Consider the following 15,260-nt stretch of genomic DNA (forward strand, 5'->3'; position numbering starts at 1 on the left):
GTTTTGATTATTTTCAACTATTTTAACTATTCAATGCTAAAGGTAGATTTCTTCATTATTATCTATGGTACTGCATGCACTTCAGACGGATTTTTTTCTATTCGTGCGTTCCGCGTATTTGTACTCCCGCACAACAAAAGTACGAATTTGCTGCGGGAATTCTTGTGTTATCCTTTGTCCGTGCACCAGGCCAATGAAATTGGATTGAATTGGCTTTGCCATTTTCGGTGATTACGTGCAGAGGCCTAAATCGTCATGTGTAGAGATGCGTTTGTTAAGGTTGGCTTTAGTTTATCCTCTAGAAACCTAGGTAGATATATCTAAATTTCTCGAATCCATAAAAGCTACATATAGGGATTATGCATTTTATTTAATTGGGTAATATTTTAAACTTTTCTAGTATCTTATGAGCGTGGCTGTTTACCTGTTCGTTGGTCAGAAGTGTTGCACTGCACTTTGCTTTAATTAAAACGACGAAGCACCATTTTCTGTGATAATAAATATGACAAAAGTCGATTGAAACAATAATTTATTGATTATTAAATCCTCCACTGATAATGTCTTCAGGACGCATTAGCCAATCTTCCAAATGTCATTTAAGCTCGCTCACTTCAGTATGAAAATGCAATTCAAGGATTTTTCAAAAAAAAAAAAAACTGTGCATTTTGCTTGTAATATTGGCTGGTGTTTATTACATTATGTAAGCCACTGGACTAAGCTGAAGGTATCTCAATAAACCCCAATATTCCCTTTACACAAATAATCTTCCTTTACAGAAATGCAACGGCTAGCCCCAAGAAAATATCACTTTTTCAATAATTTTTGTTTTAGTTATTTTTCAAGCTTAAATGGCTTTTGATCTAGAATGGCCTGATAATATTCATCGAGGGTTTCAGAACGGTGATTTTTAATTTCGATTTGGTCCTCAACAAGCCGATTTTCACAACCCCGTCAGTGTATTAGAAAGTTTTATAGCTCTCTTTTTTTAAGGCCAGCCCAGGCAAAAAAATAATCCTTGGTAGGAGCAGAGATAATTCTGTGAGAGAAAGTGTAAAGGCATACAAACCGCTATCAAATAATTTAATTCGACACGCTTCCTGATCGGAGTATCTCTAAGTGCGGCTGAAATATTTGCCGCAATTACTATAAACGTTTACGTTCATTTGGGAATAGACGATAGCACCCGCAACTCAACTTGTCGTAACGATTCGACCACAACTCAAAGCCAGAAGGGGACTTACCGATGGTTCTACCGCGCAAATAGAGCAACCTTGAAGCTTAGTGCTCTTTCTACTGATTCTTTGCATAAATATATTTGTGAAAAACTCATATAAATTTTATGATTACGATTAATGTATTTCGAGATTCGGTAGATTGCCTGCTTTTAGCCATTGAACTTCGTCATTGTTGCAGATTTGGTGGCAGTGATGGAGCCCTAGAGAATATGCGCGACTTCATCCGTAACTTCGTGAAGAGTCTGGAGCAGGCTGAAAGGGCTGAACCCTTTGTTTTTGACAGGAGCTGCCTTGCTAAATGGTTAAAGGAGATCGCACTTCTAGGCACAAGTGGCCACAGGAACAGCTGGTGCGACGCGCGACGCTGTATCCACGTGGTCTAGCGTTGACATGATATGACCTACATGTAGAAGCTGAGAGCTGGGACGGGGAAATGCACGAACGTTTCACCCAGCGATATTGGCCCACGAAAAGAATTGTTCAAACTGATCCGCGGGGGCTGCATTTGATCACGGCACGGCACGGGTCGTCATGCCGACGTGATGTACTATTAGTGTCGTCGTAAACAGGCCACTTCCAGCCCGTGGGCCCAAGAGTCGAACACAAGGTTGCACCAGCTCGGTTCCGTCGTCCGATTCGCCGGGATCGCTACGCCTTCGGAGTTTAAAAGTCAACGTCAAATGGGAAAATGTGGGGTTAGCTGGAACCGTACTATATACCGGCGTGGACACAGGTATCGTCTCGACCGGACTTCTGGAACACGCCGACGCATGGTCCCTGATTCAGGCTACGAAACGTCGATCCCCGACAGCAGTCTTTAGCTTTTGCTGGAAAAATAAAGCTCAGAGTCGGAGAAAACCAAGTCGACGACATCGAGTACTTCGATGTTTACGATACGAACCAAGTCGACTTGGTTTACGATGCCATAATTGACTGGTTGCCCAGAAGAAACAATTTAGTTGTAACTAAATACGATATGTCGCAACGTCTACTTAGCCGATTTTGTCCGGTCGTGGCCAAGGAAGGCCAACTACCACATTTGGAGTTTTCGAAGCGGGTAGTTGCAGCCGTCAGGTTACTGCTGTTCGCGATTAAGGTAAACTGGGTCTTGAGTGCATCTCTTATGAACAGCTTGCTGATCCTGTGACTGCTAGTTCGGAAGAGGCGTGTGAAATCTTATGCACCAACGTCAAACGGCGACCGGTCGGTTGCCGTTTGACGATGAAAGGGGATATCAGGTTAAACCGTGCAAGTGTGTAGCAGTAATGAGGTTGGAAGCCTTCTATACGATACCTCATCCATCAAGGGGCCGTCCTTATGTCGGCTAAAACCTGAAAAGCGGAGAAGCTATCTGAAACTTGTATTGATTTTGGTGAGCCAGTCACACTACTAGTGACGATCCTCTCCTGTTCGCACATCCGTAGCAAGTCGCATCAGCGCAAAAAAATTATAGCAGATGTTAGATAATGACATGATCAAGCCTTCATCTACTCCGTGACTTCTTCGATCGTTCTGGTGAGGAAGAGCGAAATCGATTCAATTTTGTGTGGATTGCGGCCACAATAGAAGGGTGCAACGAATTAATAGTACCTTCAACATGTTTTCCATTTTAGACCTGATGAATGGCTACTAGCAAATGCCTAAAACACTCGATGACAGGAAGAAAATTTGTACTTTGTATTCAGACGACCTACCTCAACTGAAGTATAAAACTCTTGGCTAATGTCCGACGATGTTTTTAAACGATGCTTATCAACCAGTGTGAGATACGTTCCAGTATCAAATAGCCCTAATCTGTCTTGATGACATCATTGTTTTGTTAGAAATTCGAAAATCATCTGAACCATCTACAAAAAGTTTCCTGTTTTCGGTACCTCCGGTTTACATTGTAAGGCGTCAAACTTTTTCTTTTCTATGAGAGAAATACGTTGGACATAGAATTTTCCCGGCGGGAATTTTTCTGATCTAAGAAGGTTGCGGTCGCAATAGGTTCCATAGCGTCTCCTACTGCCGTTCATCAATTGGCATTCTATGATTGCCAATTCACACGATCGAAGTCCAGACGGACCTGAGCGGCGTGGACCTGACGCCGGTGCTCGTATAGTGACGTGGGTGGTATTGTAGTCTGTGCAAATGGGCGTTTCTCGGTTCAAGAGGCAAAATGGCGCCACAGGGGAGGAGTGTTTGGCCGTTGTCTGGGCGCTAAACAAGTTACGCCCAAATCTGTATAGATACCTACAACAGTAGCGTCAGAATGACTCTATTGAATGACTAAATAGAGTCATTCTGACGCTACTCACAGTCACTGGCATACCGGTAAGAAGTCGTGAAATAAAATAAAAATAAAGATCTACATAGCATCCATACCTGCGTAATGCGGGAGACAAACTCATAGTAGGTTAATCAGAGACATTGGTTTGTTTTACTGAACGATAGTTCTTAACAGGAAGTCAAAAAACCAAAGCTAACACTTACTGTGATCATGAAATATGTTTCTAGTCCCTGTCTTTACGATCCTGTTTCCATAAATGCTTCGTCAATCAAGCCTTCAAAGAACTGAAGCTACCTGCCACTTGAATCATTGACTTAATAACAAAGCGCGTGACCCACTAAACTGCAAGTACAGTTACGATTATAACATAAAAATAAAATCCTATTTGTTGAAATTGAGATGCATTTAGTGATAGAAGATTCCCTGCTACCCATCTCGTACAGCCTAAGAAGAAGATTTACTTGTTCGATAAATGGGTGCAAGATCGGTTCTTCTGAGCTACCAGCATTAGTGTATTAGAGGAACCAGTAACTCATGAGTTGTTGAAACCAAACATGATAAACCGACTTGCATAGCACTTACAGGACACTGTAATATTACGGTGGAATCTGCTAACCATATACACCCCTTTACGCAAACCAATATGTTATTCAATTCAATATATAATGGCTTGCCAAAAAAATTTTTCGGCGATTATTGCTTCCACAAAAATAAAAAAATTATTGGATTTTGGCATGTTTTAATTCAAGAACATATCTACCTCGGCAGCAGGATAGGATCTATGTCAGAGTTAGGCCAAACAAAACTAATCTGTCTTGGATTATTGGTGAAGAGGCGACCAGTTGGATATTAAATTTAATACTAAAAATGCTTAAGTATATGCAGACGTTATAGATAGGAAATTATATCTATAACTAGTTTATCAGAAGTACAACTGGATGGAAGAAACTTAAATAAAAGGCCTAGCTTTGTCGACTTCAAATAAGGCACTCTAAAAGAAGTTGCAAAATTGTTGTCTAAGCGTACTTGGCGCAGAGAGCTAAAAATTTGGACGGAAGCCTTTCCGAAGTTTCAACCCGCTAACGTACACTTCGCGGCCTTTCACCCATTCTTATATTCAATCTGGGCTTCTAAAACTTTCGTCCAGAAAAAAAAAATACTTTTTTGAAGTAAAAGTCTTAGTCATTGGATAACGTAAAAGAAATTGCCAAAGCCAGTCACCGGCACTTTTGGCATCGAAATAAAAACACTGATATTTGGGACGGACTACTTTAATAAAGGCAAATATTACAAATTTAAAAGGATATTATCCACGGATTATGTAAACGATGCATTTGAATTATTAAACAATTTAATTAAAATTAAATAAGAACTTCTGAGACTATTTACACCACTCTAGTCTGTTGCATTCATACGATTGCCTATAACTAAACTATATAATTGAAACTGACTCATAGTCATCATAGAATTCTATGAAATACTTAACAACGATTGACTAAAATCTTTGGGGCATCTTGTCTTTCAACTTCACTAGCGTTCATAGCCACTCACATATAGCTTTTGTACCTGTTTAACTTTTACTGGGCGGCCATTTGTTGTATTATCAGCCTTCTTGTTAGTTGAGCAACAGAAAATATATCATCAAAGCTATCATTGGATGGGGTACTAGTTTTGTCTTTTGTTATCCATATTTTATTCAAGCAAAATTATTTAAGAATTTATAAAATGATTAGAGATCACAATTTAGGTTCTACAATTTTCATTTTTAAACCACATTTATTTGTTAATACTCGTAATATGGTCAACAGGCCTTCGTAGATCCAAGGTCCCGTGGCTCAGCAACTAGTGTTGAACCGGCGTGTTTTTATGTGAGCGTGAGCTGGCTACTAGCTAAAACCAACCATATAGGCAGGAATTCAATGAAAGAGCAATGGAAGTGGCTTGCTCTTTTGAGGAAACTTTGAAGGAAAAACAGATCTTCTTTGATGGAGTCTACTACTCAACCAGATTGCTATAATGTCGGCAATAAAAATATGGGTAAGTCCGTTTTAAGAATATATCTTTATTTACGCTCATATGTTAATTCAGAAATAAACAGGTATACCTATGTATGAAAATTTCATTATCAAAAATGTAATAATTAATAGTTTGTTGATCGGAAAAAAAATGTGCTATGTGCGAAAACTACGAGTAAGTATCTAGTCCTTGACATTGGCTTAGATCACCTACGTACTATAAGCAAACAATTACGTTATGAGAGCCATCGGAGCACCAGCTTTGTGTTTACCAAATGTTGCAGTCAAATAAAGGACTGATTTTTATGCCAACTCTTTAAAATGCATCTCTATAATAATCACCTTTTTTTTTTTTATAACCTGCACGTCGTAGGAGTTTAGGGAGTATAAGCTAACAAGCTGAAACGGGAACAGTACATAAAACGTCCGGCATGGGATACTTAAACATAATATCGTATGATGTTATGTTTAAGTATTTCGAATTTTATACCGATCATAGATTTTGGTGTGTACTTATTTTTAACGATAGTGAACATTAGCCCACATTGGCTCTACACATATTTGAACCTTGTTCTGTGTTCTCATTTAATGTTCATTTGGTCGAAGTCAGTACCCCCAAATCACCGGTTATAATTAATTCCAGTTTTTTTACACATTCTGTTTGAAGGCGGTGCTGCCTGACGAGCTCTCATGTGCAGCACTTAGGTTCACAGTAATCGTCTCAACCTGGAACAACCTCTTCCTTATATCAATCGAACATATTTATATATAAATCTTTTAAACAGTATATAAACCAGTGTATTCTACTACTACTACTAAAACTGTGTATATTATGTTATAAGTAATTAATATTCGTAGTAACAACAACATTCGTACTAACATGATATTAACATAACCGACTACATTTTTCCTGCGCAGTTTGTGAATCAGGTTGCAAAAATAAAAACAAAATATCTAACACTTAAGAAATAAATAGGTGAAGCGATCCCCGTAGAGCCACTATTTATAAAACAAGTTTTTAAGATGGGCATTGCCGAGGAGCGTAACGCAAAACCCTCTGGAGAGAGCGTTGAAGACTAACCTGAGGGGTTTTTTTTCAACTTATTATCAATTATATTATAATTTTCATATCATTGGCATACACCTATATACAACGTTTTTACAAAAAGTCACCTAAATCACACAACCTTTACATATATCAATTTTTCTAGAATAAGCGTCTTAACCACGGGAACGACACGAATCCAACTTCAATTTGGGTTGCGTGATACTTAGGAGACCGTTAGAAGTCACGTGATGGCAGTAAAAATAACACTCCAGAAACAGGTTGTTTGAGGCAATCTAGGACACAGGTGGAACTTAACACGGTCCAAGATTGCGAGCTAATCACGCTCAGCGATAGTTGGTGAAGAATGAGCACGTGGCAAATCGGTCGTAGGTCCGTTATGGCTGCGTAGAGCTAACAAAAGATTGCTTCCCGGTTGCGGGAATACATTTGGAACCTGGCGTTTATTTCCCAGCTGGTTTACCTGAAAATGATTCTTTACAGTTAGGTTAAATTATGCGCCTTGCAGCACACATTCAGCGGTTAATTGGAAGAAATCTTAACGTTAGCTAGCAAAGTTTATCGATACATATATCGCTTAGTACGGCCGCCCAAACGTCTAATTTGATTGTAATTGAACTCCCGCACACATTTGCCGTCCCAGTTCTAAATGCTACAGGCTGTACCACCTATGTATATGTCGAATATCTAATATACGTCGTCGCGGTTTTCTATAACTCACCATTTCGGTGAGCACCGGTTCATATAGACGAACTTGCATTAAGATAATGATAATAAAAATAATCTAAGATCCTTGGGTCCTTCCAGTAGTCAGGCGTTTACGGAATGCAAATTTTTAACAAAGACTGGCTGATCAGCTTTTCCTAGTCCTCTTTCGGCTGACCTATGTGGGCACAATCTTCAACCTAGAAAGCTCACAAGCGTTATTAATCGTGTTAGTACGTACTTCCAGTCGATATTAGTACATGCATCGACATCGTTTGAGACGTAAGTGCGTTCACTGTATTCCTGTTATTAATTGTATATCATATATAGGATAGAGTACGGTAAAAATCGCAATCTGTCAGCAAGCTTATCCACTGCCGCAGTTAGCTTTTAAGACTGTCTAAAGCAAAGGAAAAACTTTTTTTCTAAACATTTTTTAGCAAAAAAATTGTCACGCTTTTTTAGGTTAACAATTTTCGACTATTTTGAACCATTTTAGTACTTCTAGCAAATACTTAGCATAACTATCTTCCTATAATAATTACTAATGCCATTCCCATGGTTAAGTAAAAAGCGATAATAAATATTTATTGAAACATTCATATCGAAGGATTCATTCGTTTCGAAGGATTTTACGAAAATTTACGAAAAAATCAATTACCGAAAGGAATAATTTTTCTCATGAAACAATCTATTTATTTTTATAAGACCGCACTTTTATTGCTACCTTTTTTTGGCCAAAAGTAGGAACGAATATGGAATTTGAACGTAGTAGGGGGTTTTTAACAAACTAAGATAATTATGATAAAATATAAGCTTACCAATAACCAATAAACCAATAACCATAATTGGCACTGCTTTCCATGCAAGGAAGTATCGTTACTTAAACAGGGCCCATGTATTTAAGTTAAGCACTTAGAAACCACTTAGAATAACCACTTAGAAACTGGATTTGGTTGTTGGAAAGTTGCTGTCTAGGTGTAATTGTTGAGCCTTACTTTCATGAAAAGCACTCACTTGTGGCATGGTGGCAGTAACCTACCATACTGAGAAACCGCTTCAGGGCTGTCTCGCACCAGGGGATGCCTTCGCGTCTTTTTCCATGAAAGTGAGGCTTAAAAATGACGCCTAGACAGCAAATTTTTTCATTTTGATTTGTTATACTAGGATTTTACATGCCAGTCAAAGGCGATAGCTGCTGTTCAAATATAAAATCGACCAGTTTTTTTTTAAATATTCTATCTTTACGAGAAACATTGAATAGGACGAGCCCGGTAATGGCTTTGCGATATAAACATCCTTGATAAAAGTGGTTGTTACGGTTGTCTAACTTGATACTAAACCCGAATGAAGTGGCGACACTCTACGTAAATAACGTTGTGTAATCTTTGCCATTTACCAATTGAGGGCAGTGATAATGTAATTATAAGTGTGTTTCAAAAACACATCTCGCAGCATTTTTCCTGTTTAGAACTCGATCCGCAAAAAGATCAGTCCAAAGGCTGAGTGGTATTTTACGTATAGTAAGCAATACATATTTTATGTTAATTCGTCTTCACATAATAAAAACAAAAATTATGCTAACATATTTACTACAGAACAATTTTGTGCCCATATTTTTTAACAGAGTGTTATAAAGTTAAGATTTTGGTTTTTACTAAAATGGACTGGAAGTTCATATCAATTAAATGTCACGAATATAAAAAAAAGTTACGCCAATTCGACTCTATCTAGTGCACTGAGTCTAACACTAATTTTTAGCTAAGACGGTTTACAAGGTTGTAATTCTAAATGAGGAATGTCCTAATATTCATTGCTTTTGATCACAGCTTATGGCATTTGGAAGAATGACAAACAAAGTTAGGAATTATTTAGTTTGCTTCTACCACAAGACACCAAGCTACTGACCTACACTTATCTTATCACTCTTTTTTTTTTAATTTGAGGATACCTTCATAAATTATAACGCTAAGTGCTATAATGTTTGTATAGGTCTTTAATGTCTCTGTGTGTGGAGAAAACAACCAAATCCAAATTGTTTATATCTTTTTTAAACCAAAACGGGGCTAGATGTTTCCGATAACAGCGTGAAACGTAATATTACTAAGTCACGCCAAATTTAAGGACAACTTTCAACTAGACGTAGTAAAGTTTAAAGTCCTAGCTCAGTAATAAAATCTCTGCAAGATTTCAACTAGCCGTGAGCAAATCCTCGACGACAAAAAACAATTAGTGTTCGATATAATTAGTCGACCATACATCCAATGCTATTTGTCGTAGTAATATTGGACATAGGGCAATTCTAAAAATGCACGATAACTCCATATAATATCAGCGTTTTTTCATAAACATTAAACGATTATAAAAAACCGACTACTATAGCCTTTAATAACGTTCACTTTTCTACATCGCTAGCAATAATTCTAGTGTATACTACTTACTTTCTCCGGCCAGTCGCAAACCCTCTCTGCAAGGTTGAACACAAGTCCGGAAGGACAGGGCATATGGTGTCGGACCTAATGTGCGAGAACCAAGAGAATCAATGGTGATAAATTTATTGAGAACTGCTTACTGTAATTGCCATTCTAACTTTTTTATCTAATGATACATTGATTACTTTTCGTGATCTGATCCGTTGGACAAAATAAAAACTCATTGAGCTCATTAATCACGCTGTTAATCACGCATCTAATGCTTATCTTGTGAGGGGATAAGTCCTTGAAGTTGGTTAAGCCTTAGTGTTCACTATAGTGTTTACGATATCTCAGCATAAGACTGACTTGAGACCAACTTTTACAAAGACCCATTTGATGTTGGCTTTTTTTTTATAATTGGCATGACCCAGGAGAAAGTCGAGCCTATATGCTAGCTTTTGGAGTAACGTTTTCGATATACATCCGGAACTGTGCCAGACAATCGATCAGAGAGGGTACGTGTGTATTCCTAATCACCTTTACTGGAAATTAAGTAAGGTAAAGTTTCTCTGAGAATGTTTGCAGCCGTAAACTTTTTAAGTAATCGTCATGCTGAAAAATCAGAGCTATTTTAGATTTTTTCAGCATTGCAATAATTTTTACCTACAACCTACATATGTAAGTCACACCAAAATCTATTTACCTATCTACCAGTAGGGGTTCGATAATGTGCTCAGTTGTCTGGCGAAATATTTACGTCTAGTGCGAACTTTTTCCTTATGTTATAAATGCAGGATGTGGATTCTTTCAAGTTTTTTTTTTGTTATTATTGGAATAACGTTTGTCGATGCACATAAATGGTGTAGTTTACGTCGTAGACGAAACAGTGTCATTATGAAAGGAAGAAAAAGACTTCGTGAATGACCGATTATTTATTTAGAAACAGTCTTCTACCGGACAAACGGGTCCTGGGGACCAAGGATCAGTCGTCAAGTTGCAAGCCTTCATCGATTCTCTATGTTCGTCAAGTATTTTGACAAAGAAGACAGCGCTGCAGCTTACGTATATTTCGGGACCACTGCATTTTGAAGTTTAAAGACAAAATAGAACAGAAAAATATCTTTATCAACACGAATATAGAAAAGAGAGGAATTCAACAGCTATGTTGACAAAAACAGACATGTTACATCAATCGGTAAGAAAATACAGATTCAACAGTATCTGGCGTAATTTTGTCATTGTAAATCACTTTTTCCAGGTATACTTTATCGATTATTTGTATATTAAGCCAGTAGTATATTTTGGTGCTATGAAATATCTGCCGTGTAAATATTTTTTAATGTCGAATTTTAGGGAAGGACTAACATGGCGCTACTATCTGCCCGCGTGGACAGTCTAACGCACGGGGGGAACGATTTTACATATGAGGGCCTCAGCGCAGTCCCTAACGTCCAGTAATACAGTTTGAGAACACCAGGCAACGTCACAACAAGATAACACCCGTCAAAGAGGATAGCCTTTGCTTAGTTGGAATGGATGTCTAAATGTCAAGCTACTGAACGAAGCAAACGTTTTTCAATGATGTCATCATCATATTTACCTCAAAATCATACCTGTCAAACAAAGAATGTCAAACAAATCAGCGTATGGTTTCTTTGTTTCGAGCTTTCTTAACAATCCGGAGACCTAAGTTCAAACCGCGTGCCTTGCACTTTGTCTTCTACCTCTTCGGCAAGTTAATTTCCTAAATTTTCGACAAGCTATGACGTGCCTGCGAACATGAAACGTGAAGTTGGATGGACGTGGTCTGTTTTGCTACGCTTCAACAGATCAGGGTAAGGCTACATAAAAAAGAAGCGACTGAAAGCTGATGAGGTTGTCGAAGTGCTTTCACTGTTTGCAATGACTTTCGTAATGTAGCCCCATGCCTCAAGCTACCACATAGTCGTCAATGGTTCTGATGATGACACATACATCACCGTAAGGGAACCACGATGAAGATGTCTGAACGTTAAGCTTGAGTATGCTGTATAAAAAAACATGTTTCTTTTATGAGGCTCCCACACAAAAGCGTAAACAGTCAGCCTTAACCACAACATATAAACAAAATATTTATGAATATCGAAGTATCTGGCTTATTGGATAATGTCGCTCAAAGTTCAGATTTGCGGTTTTAAGGACACTGAAATAAGCATAAATATGCAACGTGAAAAGTTTCAGGCGAGGTTAGATTCTTTGTATTTCACTGAAGACCGACACGCACGATTCTGAACTGACCGTTACAAAATATCTTAAGCAGACCGTCTAGAAATAGCACTTGTTGCAATGGGTCACGGCGATCGGGGAAAACCATATCACAGTAAAAAGTTAACCCACCGATATATTGCATATATTTTACTTGGTCCGGCTTGATCGAAGGTGAGAAATGCTTTTTCCCCTTAATATTATTCGTTTTATTTCTGTTTTCCTTCAAAATATTTTCGACGCATAATCGTGTACGACCATATATGGGTCTTAGATGAATACCTGAAGCTTTAATTTGTTTTAAATACAGATGTCTACCAAATAAGTTTAGTGAAAATAATTTTTATTAGACGCACATAGGGCATCATTGCGTTGTGAATGCTTTTCAGGTCATCAAGCACCAAACGATGCTCCAGGCCCAAACAAAATATGCAAAGAAAACTAAAGTTTTCGGGTGCACAAAACATCGGACATGTTGACCACCAATCGATTCAAGAATTTAAGCGGGATAGCTGTCTATTATAGTAAGTTGCATCTTCGAATCAACCTATTTGAGAACTATTGAGAAGTTCACCCGCCTATGTGCTACCATCGAAAAGGAAATGGCCGTTGTTTTCTCTATAGCAATATGACTTGAGAGCAAACGTTGTGCAAGCCTACAGAAACGTAGATAGGCCAAAAACATTTTGTCTTTAGAGAGTCGAGCGTAACAGCTGGGCGTCGGACATTTAAACAGTTCCAGCAGGGGTTCTCTGATCTCAAGACGTTTGAGAAATTCGACAAAGATCCGCTTATGGCAAGACAGTTTATTCGTTACGTTCTGTAGAGCTCTCGTTCGATTCAACGTTTGTTGTAAAATATTTTAGCGTTATTAATCTAAAGACTAAAAGGCTCCTTACGCCGTTTTCGATCGAAGTTTCTTGTAGGGATTACTCGAGACCTTGATGGAAAGGAGCCAGAAAATCGACTTAAGACGGAACCAAGTAAGGTATAGCCAGGAAATGGTGTTCGTGGGCAACTAATATGTCAGTATTGTTAAAGTAAAATAGCTAACGTTGGTCCGATTTACAAGAAGGAGACAAATACTGATGGAAGGCCATCCATTGTCAGGGGTGAGATCTAAATCACTTTTCCTCTATTAACCCATAGAACCAGCTAACCAACTGTTTCGATTCCCAAAAGGACCAAACGGTTCGCCCGCTTATTGTCACCAGGCGATAGATTTATTCCAGCTGACCTGGCCCAGTTTTAACCTACCGAGGTGATATTATCGTCAGCTTAAGCAACATCCAGGACTATTTGGAAACGGTAGACGGTACGGAAACGATTCATGAAAGAGAATTGTTCAACAATGGCGTAGTCACGGTAAGTGTCTTTTGCTGACAAAAAGTCATGCTTTCAAATACGATTGAAAAGGGTCCAGAATAGAATATGTCGATTCAAAAACACCATTGAAGTTAAAGCACTTCTGTACTGATCCAATTATACGGATCATTTATTCCAAAGGAATCGGAGGTGCGACTGTGCTGAAGACAAATAAAAAAAAATCCGGAAAGACAATCAGTGCTAGAAACAAAGGTTTTGCTTTTTGGATTTCTCGAACGCTCTTCTAGGAATTCGATTATGGCTAAAAGCAACTTGAAGCGTTTTGACGTCCACTGACACATTGATGAACCAAAAGAATCCAAAACTGTCATCATGACTTCGTAGCGGTCCAGTATTGGTACAAATATCACTGAGGTAGGTCGAAACTGTCCGCAATGGGAAGCTCATCCTGACGACAGGTTTACGCGCGAGAACACCTCGCGAACATTTGAAAAAGAATTATGCAGATCCTTAAAAATGTATTTATTAATTATAGTGGATGCTTTTACAATATAACTTGATGAAAACCGTCTGAGAAACTTTAAGCCCGATCATTGCTACTTTTAGAACCGAAGTTCTTAAAAGGACCGCCAGGTGTGTTTTGGTAACTCAGCGAAGTAACACTTGATAAGACCTTATTCTGACTGAATGATTTATTATGTTGATTATTAGAATTTGAACATTATGAATATAATAATAATAATATAATTTTACGTAGCTATCCGGCTAGGCGTACGAAAGTTTTGAAAGGTTAGTATTAAGAACAAGCATTTAAAGGTCGACGTTCCTTTTTCAAAACTATTAGATAGATAATATTCTGTAATAGTAGTAGAATGCGTGTAGGATTTTATCGAACACCGCGTGATCCAGAGGCCACTATCAGAACCTTGAAAAACGCTTATCTTTTTGAGGTAAATATCGCACCAGCAAATAGCCTCTGATAAACTAAACTTAAGAGAAAAGTAAAGAGTTGACAGATCCAGCTGTTCAGGAAAAGGGTCGAAGGAGAACATTTACCTTTCCTTGGCAGAGATAGTACTTTGTACAGTCCTTCTTATCGACATGGTACGAAATCGGCGTATCCTCATCTTCGCAGACTACCTCAAACGGATCTGGAAAACGATTCCGAAAAGTAAGGCACTCTATTATAATGCAAATAACCGGCAGCTTTTTGACCACAAGTAATGTAATCATCCATCAATAAAATAAAATAAAAATGTGCCATCATTAATATACAATAATTTCTTGACAACGGGTGAATATCTTCGAGATCGCATTTTTATTTTCTACAAGCGTTTAGTTGACGGATCTGCAAAACTGATAGAAGGAATTTGAATACCTAGTCTGAAAGTGACTTGACTAGAACTTCCACCCAAACTTAGGTTTGTGGAAAAGCCGTGAAATGAACGGTTATATATTATGGGAAATGTCGAGGAGCTCGAAGTTGGGCTCGAAGTTCATAGTCTGGTTTGAAAGTAGGTGGGGTGTACAGTGGGGGGTGTACGGTACAGCTGGGGTCGAAAGTTAACACAAACTAATAATACTTTCGCATGGTATAATACATTTCAGATGTTGGTTATTACATTAAATTACGAAACTTAATATGGTCATAGTGGACCATCTAAACTATGTGTATAGGCTACGCTAGCTAAATCTGAATTGTCTTTTATTATAATGAATAAAATCAAAGGAATGCAAAATTAATGAAAAAAGTACAACAATACACACATCTTCAATGGACGAAAGACCTTCATAAAAAAGACAAACATGACTTTAGGACCGGAACACATAGAAAAATTATCTTAAGAAACTGACACTTATTTGAATTGTTAATCGGAGATGCTTTTAACGGAATATTCGTAAAAAAAAAAGTTCCAGAATTGTCCTTTTAAGTGATATGCTAGTCAAAATTCGAAATTTAGCTGTCTCGTTTTGTATAGCTAC

The 15,260-nt window shown here is 38.1% G+C and overlaps 1 protein-coding gene and 1 long non-coding RNA gene across 5 annotated transcripts in view; one reads left to right on the top strand and one right to left on the bottom strand.

Annotated features, from left to right (window-relative positions):
- Positions 1-5,549: 5,549 nt before the first annotated feature.
- Cht7 (chitinase 7) overlaps positions 5,550-15,260 on the bottom strand; it is a 107,347-nt gene continuing 97,636 nt past the window's right edge. For both annotated transcript variants that reach the window (XM_022837685.2, XM_022837686.2), the window contains exons 23-26: positions 14,334-14,428; positions 9,735-9,809; positions 7,310-7,493; positions 5,550-7,051 (exon numbers count right to left, since the gene is read on the bottom strand). In XM_022837685.2, the coding sequence (XP_022693420.1) occupies positions 7,452-7,493; positions 9,735-9,809; positions 14,334-14,428 (212 nt within the window). In that variant the 3' untranslated portion in view covers positions 5,550-7,051; positions 7,310-7,451. The remainder of the gene's footprint in view (positions 7,052-7,309; positions 7,494-9,734; positions 9,810-14,333; positions 14,429-15,260) is intronic.
- Positions 10,255-13,855, top strand: LOC111263006 (uncharacterized). 3 transcript variants are annotated; one of them, XR_002681970.2, is made up of 5 exons: positions 10,255-11,542; positions 12,341-12,475; positions 12,868-12,939; positions 13,134-13,316; positions 13,565-13,855. It is a non-coding gene; the product is annotated as an uncharacterized LOC111263006 (long non-coding RNA). The 3 variants fall into 3 exon arrangements; XR_002681969.2 differs by having other exon boundaries at positions 10,256-11,542; positions 12,868-12,934; XR_002681971.2 differs by lacking the exon at positions 10,255-11,542 and adding an exon at positions 11,759-12,125 and having other exon boundaries at positions 12,868-12,934.

Source organism: Varroa jacobsoni, unplaced genomic scaffold, assembly GCF_002532875.2.
Source record: "Varroa jacobsoni isolate VJ856 unplaced genomic scaffold, vjacob_1.0 scaffold_724, whole genome shotgun sequence".
NCBI classification, from domain to species: Eukaryota; Metazoa; Arthropoda; class Arachnida; order Mesostigmata; family Varroidae; genus Varroa; species Varroa jacobsoni.